This window comes from Antechinus flavipes, chromosome 1 (genome assembly GCF_016432865.1).
Source record: "Antechinus flavipes isolate AdamAnt ecotype Samford, QLD, Australia chromosome 1, AdamAnt_v2, whole genome shotgun sequence".
Taxonomy (NCBI): Eukaryota; Metazoa; Chordata; class Mammalia; order Dasyuromorphia; family Dasyuridae; genus Antechinus; species Antechinus flavipes.
This window is the reverse complement of record NC_067398.1, coordinates 269,721,196-269,742,234: the sequence shown is the minus strand read 5'-3', so window position 1 is coordinate 269,742,234 and position 21,039 is coordinate 269,721,196. Positions and strand designations below refer to the sequence as shown.

Here is a 21,039-nt window from a genome sequence, read left to right as displayed (position 1 = left end):
ACACACACACACACACACACACACACACACACCCTATTATCTTTTTTAGTTGAATTTCATTTCTAAGTCCCCTTTTCAGGAAGTCATATTCTATCACTTATATGTTAGTATATCTCAGCTCTCTGTCATGGGTCCTCTTGTCTTACTCGCTCTCTAACTTCAATTTTCTCTGTGATCTTCAATCAAATATCAAAAATCCTGAACTTGGTGAACTTAGTTCCAAATGCCAGCTCTGCCACTTATTTTCCTTGTGACCATGCAAAAATCACTTAATTGGACCTTAGTTTCCTCATTTGTGAAATGGAAGAGTTAGATTTGAGTTCTTCATTTAACATTCAATCACCCAGTTCCCGTGCCTGACTTTTTTGCTTATAACAGTTTTTAAAATATGTATTTCCCCCAATTGCATGTTAACACAATTAAAAAAAAATTTTTTTTAAGTTTTGAGCCCCAAATTCTTTACCTTCTTTCCTTCTTACATCCCTTTTTCTCCCATCCCTAAAATTGTAAACAGGTTTTATACATGTGCAGTCATATAAAACATTTCCATATTAGTCATTTTGTACAAGAAAACTCCCAAAAAAGAGGGAGAGAAAGTGGAAAACTAGCATATGTTTTAGTCCATATTCAGACAACATCAGTTCTTTCTCTGGAAACAGATATGCTTCATCATTAGGCCTTTAGGATTGTCTTGGATTATTGTATCGCTGAAAATAGAAATAAAGCAGTTCTTTATTATACAATATTATTATTAATGTGTACAACATTCTCCTGATTTTGCTCACTTCATGTTGCCTCAGTTCATGTAAGTCTTTTAAGTTTTCCTGAAATTCACCGGCTTGTCATTTCTTATAGCGCAATAATAGTCCATCACAATCATATACCATTTCCCAATTAATGGGTAGCCCTTTGATTTCCAATTTCTAGCCACCACAAAAAAATCTGCTGTAAATATTTTTATACAAATAGGTCCTTCTCTTCCTACCCCATCCTCCCTTTTTTAGATGTCTTTAGGATATAGTTCTAGAAGTGGTATTCCTGGATCAAAAAAATGTGTTCGTTTTTATAGGCCTTTGGGCATAGTTCCAGATTGTTTTACAGAGTGATTGGATCAGTTCACAACTTCACCAGCAGTACATTAGTGTCCCAGTTTTCCCACATCTCCAAAATTTAGCATATTCTTTTTTTTTTTGGGGGGGGGGTTCATATTAACCTATCTGATAGGTGTGAGATGGTATCTCAGAAGTCAAGTTTTTAAGAGCATATTATATGCCAGTCTCTTATACTGGGAACTGTGAACACAAGGGCAAATCCTTACAAGGAGTTTGTGTTCAAATGCAGAAAATACATATACAGTGTAAATATAAAGTTAATAAATACAATTATGTACAAAGTAAATACAGCAACTCATTCATAAAGCATCAAAAATTTACAAACCACTTTCTCATAATACTGTTTCCCTGGTAGCAATCTCCTAGAATGGAATATTCTTTCCTGGAATGGAATATTGTTTCCTGTTTCTTAAGTAGACAATTATATTTAAATCATGTGTGCCAAAATTAGGTCTAGATCTTTGATTTTATCATTTTGGGTCATTCCCAACATGGAAACTCAGAATAAACATAAACTCAGGAATTGCCTGAGTCATTCACTGCACATGGTTCCATAGCTAGTTAGTGTCAGAAGTGAGACTAACCCACTTGACCCCACAGCCAATCCTCTAAGCACTGTCTTATTTCCTCTTATGTGAAAATTTACATATACTAGTTGGCCTCTCATTTCCAGTCTCTTCCTTTTTGCTTCAGTTTATAAAACAAAATAACCTACCCTCAGGCATTTAGTTGCACTGATTCTGGATTTTCAATTATATGGCAATAGTCCCAACAGGAAAATTCTCTTTTGTACCTATTCCTTGGAAGGTTCTATTGGCCAGAGTAGTGGGGAATTGAAACCCAGGGTATGGAAGGAGATGAGAAAATGCAATTTTTCCAGGAAGTATTTCCATGTTTTGTCTCCATCTCCATGAAAATTGGGATAACAAAGGCACTAGGAGTCATTTTGTGAGTCAAGCACCTTACCAATTCTTTAAAATTGTATTAAAAATTTAAACATGTCAATACTTGTGAGTAGGAATTGTTTTATTCTTTATACTTGTATCTCCATCTCCAGTCTAATACAGTTCCTAATAAAAAACAGGTGCTTAATAATATTAACCCAAAGTGTGGATCTTCATTTGATGCTTTTTAATATGCCATGAAAGGGAACTGGACTCTGAACTCTTTCTTCTGAATAGATAAAAATAAAGGGGTAGCTGTCTGTGTGATTAGAAAAAGGTTTCAAGGTGAGTGGGGTTGTCGGGTCTATCATAGCTGTTTTTCTGTGTGGGACTATTTTTATGCCACTGGTCAATATTAGTCATAATTATATTATTTGATAATTATCAAAATTAGTCATTTTATACAAGAAGTCTCTAAAAAAAAAAAAAAAAATGGAAAGTGGGAAAAAAAAAGCATGTTTAAACTACTACCTTCTGCAACTCCCTGCCCCTCTCATTGCTCAGTGAGATCAACGTTGCTCTCCTGGGATGATTAAAGCTTCAGTTCTTGTGTTTCTTCATATAAACATATTTTTTCCCTTCCTACTAATATATTTCACAGTGGCTATTATACAGAGTAAAATAGATTCACACATACACACACACACACACACACACACACACACACACACACTCCAAAACACTTTAAAAGCTATGAAATATTAATATAAATTTAAAATCATGTATTTATTAGCTATTAATATTTGGGCTAATTTTGTTGCTGTATTTTATGAAGTCTTTACTTCCTACTTAAACTTAAATTTTTGCTGTATTATAAATATCTAGATGCAATAATTTCCATTTAGGGAATTATTTAAAAGAAGCTATGTAATTAGGGAGAAATATCCCTAATTTGAAGTATCTTTTTTTTAGAGAATGGGGTTAGAAGGAAACTCCAAACTACAAATAGGTGCAGTGGATAGATTGCCAGACCTTCATCAGACTCATTTTCCTGAGTTCAAATGTGGCATCATATATTTTCTATCTGCATGATCCTGTGCAAGTCACTTAACCCTATCTACCTCAGTTTTCTTATCTGTAACGTGAGCTGGAGAAGAAAATAGTAAACTGCTCCAGTATTTTTGCTAAAAAAAAAAAAAACAAAAAACAAAAAAAAAACAAACCACCCAACTAGAGTCATTAAGAGTTGGACATAACTAAAATGATTGAAGAACAAAAATTGTGATTTTTAAGAGACCTAATTATAGTAAAAGATCTTTGAGTGTAGCTGCTATCATTTCTTGTGGATTTTTGCTTACTTGATGATTGTTTTAACGAAAGTGCCCAGGGTTCTAATGGTATACCATCAGATGCCTGTCATCCCATCTATTCTCCTTATAAGGTATTCTTTGTCATCATCCTATGGACTTCATTTCAGCTCCTGACACATGCTAGTTACATAGAAGGTTCAATAAGAGGTGATAGATTTCTGGCCTAGCTCATAAAAGCTTTTTAGACCAAAATTTAGCTGAATTAAAATAGTAGTGACTCTTGACAAAAATTATAGTCTTCTCCACCTGGCAATTAAGTTGGTTACCTCTATTAGAAAGGCTTTAACTATAGCAGTGCCTTTATAATAGCAACCACTTATTTGAACAGATTCTTCATAAATTGTGTTCATAAGTTGGGGAACTAGATATGTAACGAATTATAGAATAGTAGATTGCCACTGTTTTATAATAGTTTTGCCAATAGATTTGTTTGTTGAAGGTATTATATTTGCTTTTATTGTTTTCTTCCATTAGGTGCACCTGGTATAATTTCCTCACCATATGCAGGGGCTGCTGGATTTGCCCCAGCCATTGGATTTCCTCAAGCTACAGGTATCTTTATTTTTGAATTCAAATCAATATAAAGATAGGTATACAAATTAAGTAGTTAACCTTATTGTATGTATTCTCATTTGCTATTTATAATCATTGTATTTAACTTGTTTCTATCCAAATTTAGCTTGAAACTAGAGTTCTTCTTGCTTCATTGTTGTTTTCAAGCAGTTTCCAGGGCCCTTCATTCAGGTTCTGGATGGTAGTTGCTGATAAATCAGCTTTAGGAAAAGATCAGATTGCACAGATGAGGATTGATTATTGATTGTAGTTTCTATGAATGTTTATATAATAGTTCTGCTTGAATCACAGCATCAGAAAACTGTTTCTTTTGGTAGATTTGGAAAGAAATGTACAAATGCTCATCACTTTTTTTAGGGAGTATTTTTCCCTCTAGTCATTATCATTTGGTGAGAGAAATTTCTGGGTCATTTAATAAATCCTTGTTTATACTTCCCAAATATCATATATTAGAAGTCCCAATTTTATTTTAGGAGAAATGAAGTTAATTCACTTCTCCCCCTTTTCCCCCATGTGCTTAAAAATGATGCTAATAGGTTGCCTGATGTTGGGATTGATGGTCTTTAATCATAACTAGGTGTATGGTGTTCAACACTTTTCTTCAGTTGCTGTAATTTCTCAACTGATTGTGATATTTGTTCTTTCTTTAAATAGTTAAGCGTTTTAGTATAGTGTGGCCAAATCTAAAGTTATTTCTATCACTGGGCTTTGTATAGCTATTGAAAGGTACAATCTTTAATTTTCAGACAGGAATTGCTAAAATGCACTAATACTTTTCTACAGCCCTTCATTTTCTGACCACTGTTAAAGTTGCTTAATATCTTTCATGCCTTTTCCTTTCATTTATGAGAGGTTTGGTTCTTGGAATTCAGACTTTTTCTAGCAAAGAAGTGTAATGGGCTGAGGCTCAAATTGTTGCACTGAGGTCCCAAGCACATGAGGCTAAATAGTAATTGGGCCATACTCTATTAATATATAAGCTTGGAGAAAGAATGGCCCCCGCCCACTCTTTATGCAAGTCCTGATGTGTTGTATAGGAAATGACGATTTTGGTGGGTGGAGGCAAGGGAGTGGAAAAGGAAGGGGAAGGAGAGACTGCTTGTATTGCGATTGAGACTGCTTTTCAGCTCAGATCCCCCTCTGTTAGCTGGCTTCCTGTCGCAGCTGCCCATATTGCTATCGCAATCCTTATTCACCTCTTCACTTCAATAAAGATTGAAGATTTTTTCCTTAACCTGAATTCCTGACTCCAGCTGATTTTAAATACATGGTCATTACAAAGAAGAGTGAATTTTATTTTTCAATTATGTTTTTATTAAGCAAACTTACCCTATAAAAGTAAAGTATTGTTGATTCTTTGTAAATCTTTTAGTAGTTGTAATTGATAGTTTGGTTTAATGAAAATTATACTTGAGAAAATTATGAATTGGGAATAAGTAACATATTAAAGGAAGTTTTGAAATGAAAGCATTTTGCATCTAGTGTTAATAAACATTCTTTTTACATTGTGAATACTAAGGCAAAAAAAAGAAGGAACAAAATTATAGTATTGAAATTACAAGATTGGAAAATTTAAGCTTATTATTGGAGTAAGCAATCCTCTTTTTATTGAAGTTTATTAAAGAAAATGGATAAATTTTGTCCTAAGGAAAGGTTGATGGAAATTAACAATAAGATTAAAATAATTTTACAAGTATTCTTTTTGGATAAATTTGGTAAAGTATTTGAACTAATAGCATTTTATATTTTTCTCCTACATAATACAATGAATCTTACTCTGAGGCAGTTAAGTGTCTCTCATTTAGAAGAAAATATTAGGTCTACCCAATAACAGGTTACTTTCTGATACCTCCTGTGCTTTGAACACATCCTCTTCTCATCTCCATCTGTTGAAATCCTTTTACTTAAAGAGCCAGTTAAGGTGCCACTGCTTTCAGGAAAGGTTCTCTGCTTTATGCATCCATATAGATGCTTAGAAACCCACTTTGAGCAAGATCTGAAAGTGATCTCTTGCTCCTTTTAATTTCTTAGTATACTTTTAAGGATCTCTTCTCCTATGTCTCTCTTACAGTCCGTTTTTTTTTCGTATCATGTCTATTCCCCTGAGCAGATGATTAGCTCCTTCAGGTTAGGAATTTATATACTAAAATATAGAAATGTTTGTTCTATGAGTAACTGCAATAGGCATGGCCCTCAGGTACATGGGAAAAAGTCAAGTGATGATATTGGTAAGATCTTATTGTATCCTCCCTCTCTTCCTTCTTCCTTCTCCTTTCTTCCTCTTCTTTCTTCCTCTCCTACCTTCCTTCCTTCCTTCCTTCCTTTCCTTCTTTCCTTCTCCTTACTGTATCCTTCCTCCTCTATCCTCCTCCTTCTTCCCTCCTTCTCTTTTTCCTTTCTTTCTATATAAATTATTAATTGCTCCTGATAATTAGAAAAATGCAATATATCTGATATTTTTGTAAAGGTCTTTCAGTTCCAGCTGTTCCTGGAGCTCTTGGTCCTTTAACCATCACAACCTCTGCTGTCACTGGAAGAATGGCAATTCCTGGGGTTCCTGGTGTACCCGGAAATTCTGTTCTGCTTGTCAGCAACCTCAATCCTGATGTGAGTTAAAAAAGCATTATATGTAAGAAATTCAAGAAGTGTGATAACTTGTGTATATATAAGTATATTCTTCAATTTTTTTAAATTAAATTTTTAAATGTTGTAAATCAAATTTAAATTAAATAAAAGCAGCCATTGTCAAAGCTAATATGGTAGAAGAGTTTGACTTTTTTCTTTTTTTTTCTTCTCAACTTAGCTAGCCTAGTTTTTTAGCTTTGAGTTAAAGACTATACCATTTTTAAAGCATATTTACTTTAAAAGAATCTTTCAAGAATTCATGTTCTGATCAGGTATAATAGCCACTTCTAGACTTTCATAAATCAACATGAGGGTAGGGAGATGGGAATATAAATCATAGTTGATTAAGCTATGTTTTTATCTTTTAAGATTTGGTTCCAAAATCATTCTTTGTGTTTGAAAAAAAATTCACATAAAATATATCCATTTATCAAATGCTGTTAATCAGTATCTAAACAACTGTTGAAATTTAATAGAGTCTTGTTTCTGTTAGAGGTTTTTTTTTTTGTTTGTTTTTTTTTGCCATTCGTTCAGTTAGACTTAAAATTTGCATGCAGTTGAAGTTTTGTAAAATGATTTTATTTTGCAGTATGTAGAGCCATGTTGCATTATTCCAAAATTGAAAACCTGTTTTAAGAAAAAATTTTCTCTGTAATAATGAGATTCTTGAAAGTTTTTGTTATAACAGTGGCTTAGGTAAGCGTGAAGGATTTTGGAGACTATCTTATTGTTTTGCTGTTTTATTTTACACGCACATAAATTTTGGCAGATTTTTAATAATCTCTTTAAACATTTCCATTTGAGAGATTGATTTTTTCCCCCCCTCCTTTTCTTAAAAACAGGCTATTACACCACATGGACTTTTTATCCTGTTTGGTAAGTTCATTTTTATTACATACAATAATAAAACTGAAAAAGAGAAGTTTGGACTAGCATCATCACTCACTTGTTTGAAAAGCTGGATTTGTCTTTTAAGGCTATCATTTTAGCCTTCAGCCTTTAAAAAAAAAAAAAAGATATGGATGCATTTGTTTTAATTTCAGGGGCATCTGATAGGATTGTTGAGAATCTACTGACATGAAGGGGAAAACTTATAGTAGAAATAGTAGAATACTATTGTTTGTGAAGGATGACTCATAAAACAGTAGAATTTTTAAAATTTGTATTTAGTCAATGTTAAGCATTTACTGTTTTATAACTTTTTATAGTAATTTTTAGTGTCTAGCATGTATAGTGTTTTATTGTATTTAAAATACATTATGTATTAAAAAAAATTTCAGTTTCTTGGAAATAAAATTGAAGCGGATGACAGTTTTAAAATTATGTTATAAATGATCAGTTAGATAAATTTAAATATTCTTGTTATAAGAAATTAAAGTTTATATCAGTATGTACTTGAAAAGTTAATAATATTTTTAAAATTTCCACAGGGGTGTATGGTGATGTACAGCGTGTGAAGATTATGTTTAATAAGAAAGAAAATGCTTTGGTTCAGATGGCAGATGCAAATCAAGCTCAACTAGGTATTAATAAATGGATTGTATTCATTTGTTTACATTGTACAGCTGGTTTCAGATACAGTAGTATTAATAGTAAAATTTTACAAAAATAATAGCATCAGATTTTACTTTTTGGTTTTGTCTTAGGTAAATCTTAATTGGTGGCATTATATGTATACAGGGATTTAGGGCCATCTTATTTAATCTATTCTGTCCAGAAATGCCTTTTTTCCACATCACTGGCGAAAGTGATAATCAGACTCTGTTTAAAAGCCCTTTGCACTTGGGAGGAGTTAGAATTGTTAGAATTTTCTCTTGCATCCTGCTCGTGACCATGCCCCTGTAGCTTCTGCCTTTTTCTTCCAGTTCTAGCTTCTGCAGTCAGTTGAGGAAAATGTTTAAGCCACTTGCATGTAGATATCAAGACCCTGTTAAGTCTTCTTTTCTACAACCTAAACAACCTAATTTCCTTTAGCTGACCACTGGTGTCAAACTCAAGGAAAAATAGATGGATTTGCTTATTTTGTTAAACATTTTCCAGTTATATTTTAATTTAATTTCGGCATCATAATAAGTTTTGCAGGCTTACTGTGAGTTTGACACTTCTGGTGTTTAGGTCTTTCACAATCTGATCACCTATGTCCTTCTTAATGTCCTTTCTATGATATTGTAGATGTGGCTTGACCAGAATAGACTTTCTGAGCTATCTCTTCCCATATTCTAGATATGTTCTTCCGTTAAACACTATTGTACTCATTGAGATCTGAGTTAAATTTATCTCCATGTAAATTGTCTTTGTACTGAGAGTGATGATTTTTTAATAAAAGTTAAGATCAATTTAAAAATGACTTCCCTTTAAAATTTTTAATAGAAGTATTTTATTGCTCATATTCAGCAAAATTTAATTGGTAATAATTCTCCTTTTTGGTAATAACACAAAAAGTGTATAGTTCAGTCCTCTATTGGTTTCTTTTTGTGGAAAGATTTTCTTCCATTTTAGCATTCAGATGTTTTCACCTAAATTATTTATATAGTTTTATGAAAGCAATAGTTTTTGAGAGTAAAAAGACCTGATACTACATGAGAATGCTTGTTTTTATAGCAATGTTGCTTTAAAACTTTTGCATTTGTTCAGTAGTGCAAAAAACTATAACTGCATAGTTCTTTATCTAAATGTTAAGAAATTCCGTTTATGAAAGGAACACAAAATTTTTTTCACTTTTTACATTCTCACTAAAAGGTAAAATTATTATTAACAACAAAGATTCATAAAAAGCCTTTTGTTACCCTTGTTAAATTCTATTCAATCTTTGTAATGAAATACTTCTATAAATGTAAAATAAGGGAAAGGACATAATTTTTTACTTATCTCAACTTTAAAAATCATCACTTTGCAGTCAAAGTCCTAAACAAAAAGATGTGAGACAGATTAATTCAATTTGTGACAAGTATAATAATGCCAAAAAGACACAAAAGTGTAAGGTCATATCAGTAGTTATCTTGGTAATCGGTTTATGGAAGACATGAAATTAGGAGACAAAATTGGTAATCAGAAATATCATAGTTTTAATGTAAATGTTGTTTTGAGTAAAATTTAATGTTGATAAGGAAGAATTCTAATAGAGAAGTTAATCCTACCATACTATGCTGGTCAGACCCCATCTGAAGCTAGCATGAAATTGTGAATAAAAAGCATTATGTGCCAAGCATTGGCTTTCAAGAAGCTTACAATCTAATTAGGGAGATAACACATACAAGAAAATTTAGCTCCAGAGCTAGTGACAGATGACAAGATTGGAGGTCATAAAACTTCGCTGGAAGCAATAAAGTTTGACTCCTTTCTCTTGGAAGGCAGTGGGAGCCCAAGTGATGAGTAAGAAGACTGGATAGATTCTAATGGAACTGGAGAGATTTAACTTTTATTAGAGAAAATTTAGAAGTTTGGGGATGAGTGGAAAGTGAGTGGGATTGGTGATAGGGTGAATCATCTTGAAATAGTGCTTAGGTTGTTATGTAGAAGAATCATTAAATTAAAAAATTTTATCTGTGATCCAAGCATCTATATAAGTATGAAAGTTTCAGGAAGTTGTGCTTCAGTTCAGCAAAAGGAAGAAAATCAGATCATAGATTTAGAGCCCCAAGGAATCTAATACAATCCTTTCATTTTACCAATAAGGAAAATGAGACCCAGAGAGTTTGTGATTTATTATAGTTCCCACAAGTAATAAAGGTAGGATCAAATCCCAGGTTCTCTGACTCCAAATCCAGTATTGTTTTCATAACACCCTAGTGCTTTCCCTTTAAATGTAATGAATTGCTTTGCAAAGCAATTCCTCCCTGTTTTGGAAGTTTTCGGAGTATGCCTGGGATAATTTTAGGAAGGAATTTTAGATATTTATTAGGAAATTGAATTAGATGAACTTCAGTGATTCTTATAAAACTGAAATTTGTTAAATCTATACTTAATTTTGAAGTGGCCTTTTTATGCTTTCAAGATCACTTTGCATTTTGCCACATCTTCTTTCGGCCATACACACCTTTCTCATTCATGGGCATACTTGGGAGACTGAACTAGAGCATAAGAAAAATTATATGGCTTTTGACAGAATATAACTTCAAACTCTTCTCATACCGAATTTGATTTTTTCCTCCCTTGATGCTAGCCATAAACCACTTGAGTGGTCAGAGACTTTATGGAAAGGTGCTTCGTGCTACTCTGTCGAAACATCAGTCAGTCCAGCTTCCTCGTGAGGGCCAAGAAGACCAAGGTTTGACTAAGGATTTTAGCAATAGTCCTTTACATCGTTTTAAGAAGCCTGGGTCTAAGAACTTCCAGAATATCTACCCACCATCTGCCACCCTGCATCTTTCAAACATCCCGTATGTAGCTAATTACTTGTTTAATCACTTTATTTATGAAATATTGGTTTTTGTTTTAAATGTAATTGAAGAGAGTTGGTAAATTTTGAAATTGCTTCTGGAAGATCACTTATCTCAGCCTTTAACTGTTTATGGCATGTTAAATGGTATTTTGAAAACATTATTTCCATAATAAACAAATAGGTTGTGAATAGGTTTTTTTATTAAATGTGTGTTAAATCTTTTTGTTTGTTAAATGGTTGGGTAATTGCAGGATCCTGAAATAGCTAACCTCTTGATTCTTAAAAAGCATAAACTTTTTTTAGTTATTGTTCTGTTGGTACATATCCATCACTTAGAGAAAATATTAGCACTTCCCCTCTCCCCTTTGTATCTATAATAATACTGTTAAAATTTAATTAACTGTTTTCCATCAACTAGTTTGAGTAGCATAGAAACTGTTTAATATGCTGCCACTCTATAGGTAAGGTTGGGAAGCTTTTGCTTTCACTTATCTTTTTCTTATATTCCACTCATGATTGTTTTTGAGTGACTTGATACCTGATACTTGAAACCTCCTCTTTCAAAACAGATTCCAGAATCAATTTCCCTCAATCTCATTCAATTGTATTTGACTTTTGAAATAATATAGTGTTCCCTTTTAGTGGAACATAGTTTAGTGAATTTAGGAAATTAAAAATATTCAGGTTTTAAATCAAATTGACCTTTACATTTTTCTTACCCTTCCCTTGAAAAGCTAGACATTTGGCTGAAGTTTTTCTGTCTTCTAGCACTCACCAGAGTAATACACACACACACACACACACACACACACACACAGTAGACCTTTAATAAAATTTTAATGAATTAATGAATAAAATAGTCCATTTTTAATAATTTGTAGTGATTGGGTTTTTCCTCACAAAGATGAGTTATTTTCACCTTTAAAATTTTTTTAAAAGTATGCTTGCCTTTCCATAGAATTACATTTTATTTTAGTAAGTTTCTGAAGAGTACATATGAAGTATGCACAATTTTCCAATTTTTGACTGCTTAATAATGAACATTTATTCAATTGAATGAATTCAGCTATACTTATTTTTAAGACAAATCTACTGTTTAGATTGGTAACATGTGTTTTTTAAAACTTGTCTTTGACTCTATCTTTTCAAATAGGTAAATGCCTAGCTAGATGGCACAGTAAATAAACACTGGGCTTGGATTTAGAAAGACCTGAGTTTGAGTCTTGGCCTCGACACTTAATAATTTTGTGACCCTGGGCAAGTTACGTTTTTCTGTTTCATCATTTGTAAAATGAGAACAATAATAGTACTTTGTGCATCATCGTAAGGATCAACTGAAAAACTATATAAAACATTTTGCTTTATAAAAGTGTTCTTAATTAAAACTATGATTCAGGGGCTCTTAATTATTTACCAAGTTCCTTGAACAGTGGCAGTAGACATAAAATATTTGATTGAATTGCTACTTTCAGAAAATTTATTGGGGAAACAAATTTAATACATAATAATTTGTGAAGCAGAACTAGAATTTAGTTGTATTTTGAAGGATGGATAGAATTTTGACAAGATACAGACAGACAAATGAACACGATCTTTTATTTTATCTTGTTTTTTTTAGTAGTGTTTTATTTTTCCAAATACATATAAAGATAATTTTTAACATTCATTTTTGTAAAACTTTGTGTCCTAAATTGTTCTCTCTCCTGTCTTTATCTTCCCCTTGCCAAGAAAGCAAGCAATCTAATGTAGGTTAAATATATGCAATTCTTTTAAACATATTTCCATATTTGGAATCAAACCAAAAGGAACACCTCTCCCCTCCCTTCCCCCCAAGCCACGTGAAAGAAAAAACAAATAAAACAGGTAAAAATACTATGCTTCTATCCACAGTCAATCTCTATAGTTCTTCTCTTTCTTGATGTGATTGGATTTTTCCATCCCTGGTAACATCTTTTAAGGGGACAATCAAGAGATTGTCCTGATTAGTGCAGGACATATTTATGAGTTATTGGAAGATATGGTTGGACAGGTAAGAAGTGGCTGTGTTGTGGAAAAGCCTAAACATCAAGATGATTCTGCATTTCATATAATAGTCAGTTGGGAGCCATTTTGTGTTAATGAAAGGAGTGATGATAAGAAAACATCAGTGAAAGCTATATTTGTTTTTGAATCTTTGTTTTATGTGCTATGTAAGAAGGATCGTAGTAAAAGAAGACTAGAGAGAGACAAGAAGGCCATTGTCCTTAGGAAAGCTAATTTGTATCTAAGAAGTTATCACTTGCAATAGGGCATTGGGAACTAGCAATGAACAGGAAACATCCATAAGAGATGCTGAAGACAAGTTCATTAGGACTTAATGACTATTTTTGCAGAATTAAATAGGGAGAAAAGTCATTTGTAATTCTGAAGTTTTGAGCTTGGAAGACAAATAAAAAGAATAGTGCCATTAACAAATATGAAATTCATGAAAGGGAGAGATATTTTTGGAGGAGTAGATTAATTTTTTTTAAAAAATTAGGAATGTGGAATTTAAGACTTTAAATTTGAAATGGAAGATAGATGAAGAGGAAACGTGGAAAAAAGAATAACTAAAGAGACAATTGAAAGTAATCTGGATAGCATTGATAATTAAAGCTCTATGAATAAAATATGGTCCCTATAGCTGCACATAGGAAAAGAAGCTTAGGGGAAGAAAAATTAAACTTTCAGGTACTTGTCCATTTAAGACCGGGGAAAAAGACTGACAAGGAGCAGTCCGTAGAATTCTAGAGAAAAGAGAATTTCAAGAAGAAAGGTGAATGTGTTTGTCAGCAGGAAGGGTACTGAAAATGAATCTGAGTATTAATGAAGAAGCCAGAGATTAAGTTGAATCTAGTAGTTATACAGGCAGAAACCCCAGGTCAAGATGCAGTTAACAACGTTAAATAGTGAGGTCAGCCAACAAAAGCAAATAAACATAAACAATTAGAAAGAGCTTGAACCTAAGTCAAACGATTTAAAATGGAAGGCAGTACTTCTTATAAGATCAAACAGGCTTTAGTTATTATCAAGATGAAATAAGATTTTCCAAGTCTGGAAAACACTTTGTAAGTTATTGTATTTATCTTAATATTCAATTATCATGATATTTATAAAAATATTATTTTAATTACAATGCAAGTTAGCATATTTGAAGTAGTTCAGAATAAAACACTTTTGATTTTTTTTTTGTTTGTTTATTTTCTTAGACCTTCAGTTATGGTTGATGACCTGAAGAATCTATTTACAGATGCTGGATGTACAGTCAAAGCCTTCAAATTCTTCCAGTAAGTTCTTTTCTCTTAAAAACTTAGCAATAAATAAGATCCTTTAAGATTGTGAGTGTGAGAGAGGGAGAGGGAGAAGAAGAGGGAGAGAGAGAGAGAGAGAGAGTGTGTGTGTGTGTGTGTGTGTGTATACACATTATAGTTTTGAATAGAAAATTAAAATTATAGTGTACGAAATTTATAGTTGCTGACACATACGTGTTCTTTTTCCCAGGAAAGATCGCAAAATGGCACTTATCCAGTTGGGATCTGTGGAGGAAGCAATTCAGGCACTTATTGAGCTGCATAATCATGATCTTGGAGAAAATCACCACCTCAGAGTTTCCTTCTCAAAGTCAACAATTTGACTTTTCTGTGAACTTTCCTTTTAAGACTGGACCACAATTTCAGTAAAACCTTCAGACAGAGACTGAAGCAGCTTAAGACGAATTCTGCCTCTTTTACAAAATATTGAATTAAACTCGCTGAGTTTGATGTTTGAGTGTATTCATACACAGTAAAGAATCAAGGGATTACCTTTTTTTTTTCCCATTATTTTCTGTCAGTATGTGGTATAAAAGGTTAATTATTATTTCTCCGCACCAGAGTTTCTGTGGAAATATTCTATAAAAAAAGGAATTTTTTTTTTTTCAATCAGAATGCCCTGTGTTTAAGTTCTCTTTCAGAGGACAGCCTTTTAGTTTTGGGTCCAAATCAAGCTTACACAACATTTCCAAATTCCTTCATGGTTTGAACTATTTAAAATATCAGTACTTTTAAATCAGTGTAAGCAAAAATCCATATATTTGTCTCTGATTAGAAAGTGTGATTCGTGGTCACTACTTTGTGACATGTGATAATCATTTCAAAGGCAAATTGAAAGACTAATGTCTCAAACATGAATTTCTAATTATGAATTTTTTTATGAAAAACAACTGATCTTTTCCCTCATTTATTGGACTTTTCTGAATCGTTTTTATGTTCTTAATTTTATTATGAAAGTAAGATTTTTGGAGAAAGGCAGTGCCTGACTCTCTTCCCCAAATCAAGTTGGATTGAGATAGAACCAAGACCTGTTTATAAGATTAATTAATGTTTTTATTGAGTAAAAAATCATGTTTTATCTGAATTAACAATAATATTTTCCCCATGAAATGATGTGTATCTGATTCTGGAAAAATTAAAAGGAAAAAATAGTCCTGATTAAAAACTACTTTTTTACATTTGTTTTCAGATAATAAAAAAGTTTACAGTCTTAAGGAAAATATTCAGGTCAATCATATGGTTTGACAGATTTTTTAAAAGTTATTTTTGGTAAGGTCTTCTTTTAAAAGAAAAATTTAAACCTCAAGGGTTTTTTGTACCACTATAATCTAATACTTAAATCAAAATTACTGTGTATTTACTTAATTTCTTATTACGTGCCTTATTATGTGCTTATAATGATACAATAGCTTAGAGTTTTATCTAAAGTATCTTGAAAACTGTATTGTGGGCTTGGTAAGAGAGATTTTTTTTTTCTTTTTGATCTTTAGGATTTAAAAAGTTTTCATTGTGATTTTAAAAATAATTTTCAATAAGTAGTAGTCTGAATTCAAATTTTTGGTGCTTTGGTGCAGAAATGGGGTGGGGTGGGGTGGTTATGGGATTGGTAATAACTAAGTGCATACCCTGTAGGCCTCTTCAAATTTGATCTGGTAGCAGTTAGTGCCACTTACATAATTTTTTTTTTTTTTTTTTTTTTTTTTTTTTTTTTTTTTTTTTACTGTAAAGCATGGTCCCAATTTATTGATCTTGTGTACACCCATCAGAATTTGTCTCAGGATTCCTTGTTTGTTTATTTTTTCCCTCAGTACTAAAGAAAGAACTTGCTTTTCTTTGCTAATATAGCTTCATTATTAAGTGCCCACATATTTGGAAAGTAAGGGAGGATTGTATTGGGAAGGGTGGGGGGGAACTGTCTTCTCTTTGTTTTGTTGAATGTAAGAGTGTGTTTTAATGTTGCTTCAATAATTATGTAATGTGACATTTGTTTCTATATATTAAGCAACTTTTGGTTAACTATTACTTTGATGCTTGATCAGATTTTTAAAAGCATTTTTCATTTTTAAGAAGTCATTTTTGTGTTAGCCCTTTTTACTTATTTCAGGTTTTAAGAATAGTCTCAGTAGTTGTGGTTCATCTCAGTTATTCATTCAGTATGTTTCCTTGCCATTACACCAGCCATTAATTTTAATGCAGTGATGATCTTGTTAGAAAAACTAGATAAAATTTCTTAATCTTTCTAATAAAATTCTGAGATTGAAAGAATTATGATAATCAAGCAGAAACAATTTATTTAGTCATTGATGGTGATTAAACTGGTAGAGTAGGAGGGAACATGAAGTTACCATGAAGAGGACCATGTTAGCATTCGTTGAATAGGCAGCCTTAATCATATGACCTGGTGTGCTTTTTTACCGTTCGGACTTTTTTTATGTGTCACCTATTGAATGGTAGAAAAGACAAAAAATTCTTTAGATAATAAACTAGAAGTTTTTTTGTGTTTTTTTAAAATCCATACAGTACTTAGAGTTTCTTTATTCCATGGCATATATTAATTGGAATATTTTGTATTCCACTTTTGGTTAGAAAATATCGTATGACTTAGCAAACTTATTCTCATAAGATAGTCAAGCTAAGTGCGGCAAAGGAATACTGATAGAAGAAGGCAGATCATAATGGAGTTGAATGTAATTATGAAGCAGGTCTTTAAATCTGAGAGAACATTTGAATCCTTATCAGGGACTTTGTGTATATATGTGTATGTATGTATATGCGTATATATTCATACATACACTATTCTGATATTGTATATACATATGCACATAACATTTTAATTTATTGACAAAGAAAATTAATCTAAATTAAGATTTGGAAGAGACATGTTCATGTATAAAAATAGGGTGTTTGGAAAAATTCAATTTGTGTCTAAAATTAGCCCAAGTATGTGGATATTATCCATTTGGGGGCTTGTTGTTTGAATTATAGAGGTCTACAGTTTATGTGTTGGCACAGGTTTTGTAAAAGAAAAAAATTGGGTGGTGGGAAGTCAAGATCTGTGTGCTTTTTTAATTTTGGCATGCATTTATTCTCTATCTTATAAGCTTTTTTTATTTTTGCTGTTGATCTGTAGTGTTAATTTTTGAAGTTTATGTACTTTATTTTAAAAGAATATTAAATTACTTTTGGAGGTCTCTTGGCTTTTAGATGAAGTGCAGATGCAGATTTCAAAAATAGCAGTACATTTAAAATGCAATTCTGTGGCTATTTTAAATTAGGCTGAAATATAAGTTCTTGTTTTCTTAGGAGATTAAAATAATTCACTAGTCTGCTTTAAAAAAAAATAAGAGGAGAACAAAATACAAATCAAAAAAAATTTTTTCCTGATTATTTTTCCCTACAAACAACTTGTTGGAGAAGAGCAGAATGACCTGATAGCTCCATTGTGAAAGTCAGTAAAATGTTGGTTGTTGATAACTTTTTCAAGTTTACAAATGACTGAAATTGAGGTTATATTGTTTGAAGAAATTTGGGCTTTTTATGACAGTGCATTTTTCCAAGAAAACTAAATTGTAGAGTTATTAAGAATTGATATTCATTAAAGGGAATTTCCTCACTTGGAGTGAGGTGCTACAATCCTGTAGCAAAGAAATTGTATCTGATTCAAAAAGTGTGTCAGTGACTCCAAAAAAAAGTTTTGCCTTTTTTATAAAAAAACTTGACTCCATTTTAGTGTGTGTCTTTTAAATGCATGACTAACAAATTCAGGTGAAAAAATTAAATAGATTCAAGTAATGTTCTTATTTGATATAACAGTCTAGTATCTTAAATTTGAGTAAGAATGGAATAGTCTTATAGATCTTTATTACTTTAAAAATGGTACTTGGAGAACACTTATGAAGCATTTTTAAAAATCCATGATTTCATAAGTGTGGGTACTCCCTCCAATGATGCAGGTCATAAGTGTTACGACCTGTGCCTTAGAAGTTGAGTTGGCATTGTTGCCCTCCCCTGTTCTCTCCCGCCTCACCAAAAAAGAAAAGAAAAAGAAGCACTTGTTGGCCAGTGATGGAACTAATCTTGATTGGATTTCAAATGGCAGCTATGCTGGATGACCACAAGTGTTTACTTGAAGCTGTCCCAGCTTGGTATTTAGATCCAGAATTTGTGTTTTCATATATATAACCTTAGAGAATCCAAGATCACTCCTAGATCTTTGATGAGACAATGGAATAGGAAGGATTTCAGTAGAGACTTGAAAATTTTTTTTAAAAATGGAATTTAGTTTGGTATTACAATTCCATTTTCCTTCAGCATTTTAAATACCTTTCGCATATAAATAGAATAAAAGAAAATTATGTAAACTATCTAAAAGAGCTATCATGATTGAAATAGTAATTATTTTAGTCTTGGTGTTTCTGCTTTGACTTAACATTTTTATTATTTTAAAAGTTAAAATTAGAAGTTGAATCTCAAAGCTTTTGCAATTTTAATATAATTTTTCATGATTCACTCATGAGTGTCTTTGCATTAGCCCCATTTTATGTGCAATGATTTTAAATGATTGGTGTCTTTGAGCCTCTATAGTTTAAAGATGAAAGGGAGCCATCACTGTTATGCGCTGTATTTACACATTTTTTGGCAAACAAACTCAAAATATCAATGTCTCTAAGGAAGAGTGTAACATTATAGTAGCAGTTTTGTTTTTGTACGTTTGTTAAGTTTATCATCTCATCCTTCCTCTAAATTTGACCAAAAGATGCTGAGAATATGGACTACTCCCTATGAGTTACACTTAATAAAAGGTTTGCCAAATTTTCAGTTCATCTCCTGAAATCCCTTCTGTGTACTGCTATTTTTAAAACTAACATATGAGAATATACCTGTGCTTAAAGCCATTTTTGTTTGCCTTTTCCTTTGTCTTGATCTGTTGTTATCTAGAACAAAACTGCCAGACTTAAAAGTTTTACTGTTGTGCTGAAAGAAATATAATTCAGATTGCACAGGGGTTTTCCTTTAAACAAAAATTTATTCTGCTGTCTTTTAGAATATGTTTGTAATATACAAGACTATTTGTAATCTTTTTTTTCAGAGCAGAAATTCCTAGCATACTAGGAATTATGAATTACTAGAAAAAAAATTGAAAATATACTATTTGACTTGGGGGGTTTTTGTAAAGGGGGAAAAAACCAACAAAACCAGGACCAAAGTTTATGTGCCTTCAGTAGTCTTAATTGTCCTTTTCCCCCTATTTCGCACTTAGTCAAATTCCATAAACTCTGTATTAATATAGCTTTTTAAAAAATGTTGGCCCACTGACTATCCATACATGCAAAGAATTGTGACTTTTTAAATGAGGTCTCAATTACTCCTTTGCCTTTACCATATTCATTTTATAGCATTGTGCAGGAATCTAGGAATAGAGCTGCTTCAAATCTTTGTAGTGGTCATGGTATCTTTTCTAATTTGGGGCATATGGCCTAGTGGGATAATGGACTAGTCCAGTGTCCTTAGAGATGCTAGCTATGCTCAGAAGCTTCTTTCCAACAAACTTAGATCAGCACTGTAAACTTTTTTTTAAAGTTCTTGGATTTCTGCATTGTTTGTAATATTAGTGAATATTTAAATAGTTACTTTCATACTGTCATTTTAATCACATTCCAGTCTTGTTTGTTGTTATTTTTTTTTTAACATTGTTACCCAAATCCTTCAAAGGTTCATCCCAAATCCGTAGCAGCACAAATCATAAAGATTGCTGACTAAGCAAGTTCTTGCATCAGAATGTCACCTCATTGCTCTGACCAAAGACTGTTCTGGTTTTACTGAGACATTCTGTTAAATTTCCCCACTCTCCTCCAAGCTCCTTTCTGAAAGAAGACCCAATGCATAGTGGCCTTTTCTTTGTATTTTCTATTTGGTGAATGGACCACTTAGTGAAAAATGGGAGTTTAAATGTGAACAGAATGATTTGCGTTAAAAGTAAGGGATAATGGATTATTTTCAGTACTGTATTCAAGAAATAAAAATAGCACAGCTAGGAGCCTCTGACATTCTATCGTGTTTTACATGGTCTGTTCATAAAATTCCCTTTTTCAGTTTGTAAGAATGTTCATCTAACACAAGAAAATGCTGTAAATATTTGTAACAACATTTTTTTACCTGGCAAAAAAAAGGTTTTTGGGAACAAGTTAAAGTATAAAGTGGTTTTATATAAAAACATCAATTGTCTTGTATATTTTGATAAGCAACAGTACCAGCTTTCATTTGTAAAGCAGTTTGTGGCATTGGAGGAAAAAAGGATTCCATGTCTGTTGAAATGACTTATGTTATAAATGCAAAGAGAAGATAAAATATTAAAGAACATATTTTCTAACTGCGTAGTGCATGGTTAATTCAAGCTTCTGTATACTACAGTATATTCCATTTCTCTTAAGTTTGTGTATTTGCTGATTATTATTACTTGATTATCTATACTTAACTCTTTTCCTAACAACTCTAGTGTTGTAGCATGCCTTTTAATAAATGTCATGACATCTGTACTCTCTTAAAATTTCCTGCGTTCTTGTCGTGTTGCTTTGGGTTTCCCCCTTGTCTGATTGTAACTCTAATGATGTCTTACTTTCATTTTTTTCTTAAAGCTATCTAAACTAAAACTTTATACTCTTTAGAGAACAAAGAGCACACGAGTGTAATGTTTAAAATGTAATAATCATACAAATCAAAAATAGCGATTTAATTCCATAACTTTTGGAACAGTTGTCTTTATTG

General features: G+C 32.1%; 1 protein-coding gene across 5 annotated transcripts in view; it reads left to right on the top strand.

Moving 5' to 3' along the window:
- The window catches only part of PTBP3 (polypyrimidine tract binding protein 3), a 244,874-nt gene extending 224,053 nt beyond the window's left edge, over positions 1–20,821 (top strand). For all 5 annotated transcript variants that reach the window (XM_051961216.1, XM_051961222.1, XM_051961230.1 and 2 more), the window contains 7 exons: positions 3,841–3,918; positions 6,407–6,546; positions 7,407–7,440; positions 7,995–8,087; positions 10,727–10,943; positions 14,173–14,250; positions 14,465–20,821. In XM_051961216.1, coding sequence (XP_051817176.1) covers positions 3,841–3,918; positions 6,407–6,546; positions 7,407–7,440; positions 7,995–8,087; positions 10,727–10,943; positions 14,173–14,250; positions 14,465–14,597 — 773 coding nt within the window. In that variant the 3' untranslated portion in view covers positions 14,598–20,821. The remainder of the gene's footprint in view (positions 1–3,840; positions 3,919–6,406; positions 6,547–7,406; positions 7,441–7,994; positions 8,088–10,726; positions 10,944–14,172; positions 14,251–14,464) is intronic.
- The last annotated feature ends 218 nt before the right edge of the window (positions 20,822–21,039 follow it).